This window comes from Tachypleus tridentatus, unplaced genomic scaffold (genome assembly GCF_004210375.1).
Source record: "Tachypleus tridentatus isolate NWPU-2018 unplaced genomic scaffold, ASM421037v1 Hic_cluster_2, whole genome shotgun sequence".
Lineage (NCBI taxonomy): Eukaryota > Metazoa > Arthropoda > Merostomata > Xiphosura > Limulidae > Tachypleus > Tachypleus tridentatus.
Genome location: NW_027467782.1, coordinates 20,600,239 through 20,606,392, shown reverse-complemented (window position 1 = coordinate 20,606,392; position 6,154 = coordinate 20,600,239). Strand labels below are relative to the sequence as shown.

Sequence of the window (6,154 nt, the reverse complement as noted above, 5' to 3'; positions counted from 1 at the left end):
TGAAGATTCCGTGATATTGATAAAGAAATTGCGTGACCCAAGGTTTCGACATATGAACAAATAGATGAGTGTCTGGGTTAAATAGTGGACGGCCATTTCATTACAATACTCCTCACAAACTAGTTTTTTAAGTGGTGTTTTGTCTTGACAATGTATGAAACTTTACAGTCCCTAATATAATGAATAATTTGCAACTTTCTAAAATACTGAAGTTTTACAGATAACAAAATTGTAGAGTTAGCAGTTTTAAATATGAAAAATTATAGTTATTGGAACTAACTCTCATTTTTCTAAATTACCGTTAGAACTACGAATGTTTGTTTGTTTTTAATTTCGCACAAAACTACTCGAGGGCTATCTGTGCTCGCCGTCCCTAATTTAGCAGTGTAAGACTAGAGGAAAAGCAGCTAGTCATCACCACCCACCGCCAACTCTTGGGCTACTTTTTTACCAACGAATAGTGGGATTGACCGAAAATTATAACGCCCCCACGGTTGAAAGGGCGAGCATATTTGGCACGACGGGGATGCGAACCCGCGACCCTCGGATTAGAGTCGCACGCCTTAACGCGTTTGGCCATGCCGAGCCAATGAATTTGGAATTAAAGACGTAGTGCGTAACTTTTACTTAAAATCAGCACTTAAATACGTTTCAAATATTGAGGCCAAAAAAGTCAAATAAATAAAACATTACCCACCATGCTTCACTTACATTGCTTTTTTTTAGGTGGCAGTTTTCAAGTCGCAAAACTGAACACAGTAAAACAGAAACATATCTTTATGTACAAGAACTCTTCTGAACCTAACATGATTACATCAGTAAAATGATCTTCTCCTTCATATGAACATGATCGCAGAAAATGATCTGATTACTCGGGTGGGTCATATCTTGGGAACCAAATCCCTGGTTTAATGAAAAAAAAATTATTCTTCACATTTTCTCTAACTAACTCATGCAAACAGTATTATTTTGTATCATAGTAGGTCAGTGTGATAAATAAATGAAACCTTTATTAAAGTGAAAGGAGATCATATTTTTATGATAAATAAAATACCTTGTTAAAAGACCAAATAGAGCAAGACTAATTCCAAGAAAGGAATATGATAAGTTGAGAATATTTCTATGATGTAGCTTTCTGTGTCCAAAGGTCAGTATTCATGTAAAATGATGACGTAAAAATTATATAAATAGTTAATTAAGCAATGAATACTCTCTTATCCACTAAGTGACATGGATTATTTTAACTCGGTGAAGCTCTGATATTAGCGGTTGCTGGATATTTGGTTTTAGTTTACTTATGGCTCAGTTACAGTTCTTGACTAAAGAATCTAGTATAAAGTTATTAAGCATGTATGTTGCTTTTTTTTCTTTTTCTGGAGCTAATGATAGTTTATAAAAATTGTGCAGTCAGTGCTGCATTTTTTTAAAACCTAAATTAAAATTTTCATTGTGTGCATTAATTATGGCATAATGACCAAAATAAAAATATATGTTGTGCAATATGATAATCAGTAAATATAATTAGAAAAATATTATTTAGTTTCTTGTCTAGTTTGCAGGTTGTAAGTACTAAAGTGGGGGGAGTACCTTAGGTTTTGCCACCAGACCTGGTGTTGTTGACAGAACCTAGTGTAGCTGGTACGTAATTGTTTTTTTCTCACTCATAATTAGCTTTTGTATTCAGAAGTAAATCAGATAATACAAAAGGGTCGTAAACCGCTAAAAAACTGAGTAAGTATGAAAGGTTAACATGAGTATTTCGTGGTTTAGAATAAGTGCCCAAAAACACCTTAACATTTCTGTAAATAAAGGATGCAAGATAAACTAACTTACCATGAAATCCATTACTTGTTTTGCCCTGCAGCACTAAAGAGTCATTAAAACTAACCCTGTGGAGAACAGACTATACTGTCTGTTTCATTCTCATAGCATCCATATCAGCTAGTACAACATTTCCCGTAGCATGGGGCGCTCCACCCTCATCTCAGGGAGGCATAAATTATCTGTGATGAGGCACAATAATGCATAGTTAAGTGTTTAGATATTTTTTTTTATTAAAGAAAATAATAATTAATTACTACAATACATATAATGTTTTAATATGTATCTGTGAATTATATCTAATCACACAACTTTCCCTTATCTAAAAAAAATGGTGGCACATGAAATCATGTTTCGTGCATAAAGAGTGATGACAAAAGTTTGGAAAATACTTTACTAGTACATCTGTATCTATACATATTGGAAAACACTTGACTAGTACATCTGTATCTATACAAAGATTTGAAAATCAAAAAATGCGAGTGGCCTGCATTAGTGAACTTGCATTGTAAAATCCTTTGGCTCTGCACACCTTATTAGGCCAAACTGAAATACAGATTGCTAGATTACCTCAAAGTTGTATTTAACTATGTAATACCCAGGTACATCAAATCTGTGCAACCATTGTGTGGTTTGTTACATTGAATTGTTTAAAAAAGAAAGCCATTGGATGAAGTGGTTTGAAACTTCAGAATTTCTTTCCACAGGTAGCATCTGCAAAGAAGGTGTTTTGTGTATGTGATATTTATATGAACTTACAGCTTTGAAATGTGGAAAATATTTGTTGTGATACATTTTATTTTCTGTTTTTTGTCCTCTTACACTGTCTTAAAATTTTCCTATACTATTTTACAAAACTATATTGTTGTCCTTAATTTGAAAAATAATATACACAGCTTCACAGTTTTCTGTCACTGGAATACAATAAAAATAACTCAAGTTTTAAAGAAACCAATTTTTTGAAGATTTTTAAACCTAAAGGTTTCATTTGATACATGTAATAATTTTAAATCCTGTTTATATTCACTGTTTTTTAAATATTTTTTTAGCAATTTTCTTTACCAATTCAAGCAGTCACTTAAGCTAATATGAACTAGTGGAAACAAGGCTTAATACGAAGGCCTAACAGCAATACAAAAATTCATTTTTTTCAACAAAAACATTTTATCCTTTCGTACTGTAACATAATACTCCAAATAAAGTATGAGAGGATAAAGCAAGCTGTAAAAAGAAATCAGTTTTATATTATTAAAATGAAACATTGTATATTTCACATCAGTGTTGTTTTGTATGACTAAGCCTAAAGTTACATCTGAACTAAATATTGTTGTAGCCTAGTTGAGTGTCTTAAATTTAAAATTTGTTTTCTGTAAATTAGGTCTCGTGGCAGGTCTTAACCAAGCTATATATGATCGAAAAGTTGGAAAAGTTGTACCTCCATGGGTCGCTCATCAGAAAAGTAAAGAAGCATACCAGTGGAAGGATATTGCATCTTGTACTAAAGTAGTGTACAACAAAATCATACAAGACCCTGTGCACAGTCTTGGTACTAAACTTTGCTGGTATGTGCTCCTTCTAATAGAAACTATTCTTTATATTTCTAGAGAGCGCAGCTAAGACTTGTCCAGCTTGAAAATATAATAAATAAACATGTCAAATACTTTTTATGAATTATACTGAACATTTTTCAGTACCTTTAGCATTATGCAATCACCTTCCTCTGTGCTTACACGATTGTTATTTGTACAAAGCAATGTGATACTATTTGAATAAAAATACCTTCCCATATTTATCAAACTGAACATTACTACAGTACTGGTTATGGCTATTGGAAAACTGCCAAGTAAATAAATTGTAAGTTTTATACTGTATTCCACTGTGCACAATTGTAGGGATTGGTTCCTTTAAAAGTCCTAACACTTTCTGTTTTGTCACTAGTCAGTCATTATTGTTGAAGAGGTGTGAAATAAGTGATTCATCAGAGCACATTCTATTCATATTTTCTCATCTTATGATTGAATAAATAGAGAGTTCATGTACCAGTTGAATAGTAAGTAATGAGAAGCAGCTCATGTACCACATGAATAGTAAGTAATGACAAGCAGCTTATGTACCAGTTGAATAGTAAACAGTTACCCAAACAGCTCATGTACCAATTGCATAGTAAACAGTTAAAAGCAACTCATGTACCAGTTGGATAGTAAACAGTTACAAGCAACTCATGTTCCAGTATAATAATAAAGGGGGGAACAAGAATCTCGTGTCTTGTTATTTGGATAGTTTCCAAAATTATTATGATACTGAAAAAGATATTGTTGGTTAGAATGGTATGAAATGTATTTATTAGTTTACTATGTAGGTTAAATGTTTTTGTTTTTATAATTAAGTTGATTTCAACAATTTTGTATCAAAACACACCAAGTAATGTATATTTACACAAGTTAAGGACCAATTTTTACTGGTATTAGTCTATAAGGTTTTATATCATAGAAAAAAAGTGATTCTATTTTATTGTTATCTGACGTTAAGTTTACGTTGGTATAAAAACTATTATTTCTTCCCTCTTCCACAGGTATCACAAATTGGTGCAGTTAGAGAACTTTTTTTTGCTCTACTTCCTGCAGCAGAACATTTATTGTTTTTTGTTATCTCAGTGGTTTAAACCAGAAGAGGTAAACACCCTTATTGCTAGTGTGTAGAATTCATAGAGAATATAAACATATATATACACACACACATAAATACAGCATAAAACCATTTAAACAACAGAAATTATTATGTAAAGTATGCATGTATTAAGCAGAGAGATATAATGTTAAAATATTGTGCAAAGAAATATTTCTATAAAAAGCCCATATGATCTTGTTATACTTAGAAAACATACACAACACACAGGAAAACATGTTGCATTCATGCCATTTTTTTTATTATAAATTCGATGTCCATTTTCTTATTCAACTGTGTTGGCATAGGAACAACTTGTTTTAAACCTAGTTTTCTTACTGCTTTTTCAAGTGGTACAGTACATCAAAATTGATTCTTTTTAATGTTAACAGTATTGCTTACTATGCTATCAACCAGTTTTTAATTATGCTTCCATTTGTAATATTATTTAGTTAATGAATTACAGAGATGATATACACCTAATTTATAGAGGTGTGATAAACATACAGCATTAGTAGTGGTGTAAAGAGAAAATGGATGTTCTAAATGGGCTGTATGGAGGGTGGATAAAAAAAGGTGTTGCTGGACAGTGTTTTTTTTTTGTGGATTGAATATTACTGTACCGTAAAATCCGTTTACCGAAAAAGATACCCTGTAATCACCATGGTGAAGGTGAGTTCTGATTATAACTATGTAATCAAAAGCAAACGCTTCTAAGTCCAGATCCAAATGTGAGATTTGTTCCCCCTCATATGACAGAATAGCCTACTCAAACAAGACTCACTCATTTCCTACATTTTAAATGTTCTAATTAATAATATATTAATGGTATTAACACTAGCTGATTCCAATAAGACACTTCCCTCTTCTCACAAGATTAACTATTCTCATACAGTGCTGCCATCTATAAACAGTTTTTTTTCTTTACACATGCCCAACTTTCCTTCCTTTGTTCTACCTTCACAACTTTTTTACATTATTTCTCTACCACCCATCTCCTCACTTGCTTTTCATCAAAACCCTGAGGGATTTTGGGGATATCCTTTCCTTCTTTATTCTATGTTGGCTCATTTGTCGTCTTGGCTCTGGCTCTGCATACGTGGTTTCTCTGTTGTTGGGACCTTCTAGACTGTGATGCAACCTTAACTCATACATGTTTACCATCATCTTATCTTAGGTGTTTACATATGGCCCACTTCTATGGTAATACATATTGGACACAATCTCTGAGTCTTTTTGAATCATGAACTTCAGCAGCACAACAACAGTCTGTTATGTCTCACTCAGAGCCCAGTACAGCACCTATTACCATTTCTCCTCCCACTTTTTCCCAACACTTACTTGTTCCTTCTCCTTGAGGTCCTCATCTCATCGCATTCTTTGACAATGCACATCACATCACCTGGTGGATTCTAATCTGGTGAGAGCTTGGCTAACCAATTTTCTTCACTACTGGCATCCTTTCATCATGGAACATTAAGGTCTTCAAGTTTTATGGAGGGATTCATAATCCCATTTTTTTCCTTCCTCCAGTGTCTCCTACACCCATTTTCTTTACTCCATATTGGAATCTCATGACCAGCCAGTGTCTGTTGGAGGTGGTTCAGAAACTATTATCTCAGCAGGACATTGAATCTGTTATATATCTTTCACCTAGTTTTATTCAAGA

General features: G+C 33.0%; 1 protein-coding gene across 6 annotated transcripts; it reads left to right on the top strand.

Moving 5' to 3' along the window:
- The first annotated feature begins 964 nt into the window (after positions 1-964).
- LOC143243344 (uncharacterized) lies at positions 965-4,730 on the top strand. Of its 6 annotated transcripts, none has more exons than XR_013024272.1 (4): positions 1,163-1,350; positions 1,553-1,731; positions 3,200-3,383; positions 4,394-4,730. XR_013024272.1 is itself a non-coding variant. In XM_076487200.1 (3 exons), the coding sequence occupies exons 1-3, from the start codon at positions 2,022-2,024 to the stop codon at positions 4,518-4,520; spliced, it is 318 nt and encodes a 105-aa protein (XP_076343315.1). In that variant the 5' UTR covers positions 1,837-2,021; the 3' UTR covers positions 4,521-4,730. The 6 variants fall into 6 exon arrangements, 2 of the variants coding, with proteins under 2 accessions (XP_076343315.1, XP_076343314.1); XR_013024273.1 differs by having other exon boundaries at positions 1,166-1,350; positions 1,553-1,638; XR_013024275.1 differs by lacking the exons at positions 1,163-1,350; positions 1,553-1,731 and adding an exon at positions 965-1,147.
- Positions 4,731-6,154: the final 1,424 nt, after the last annotated feature.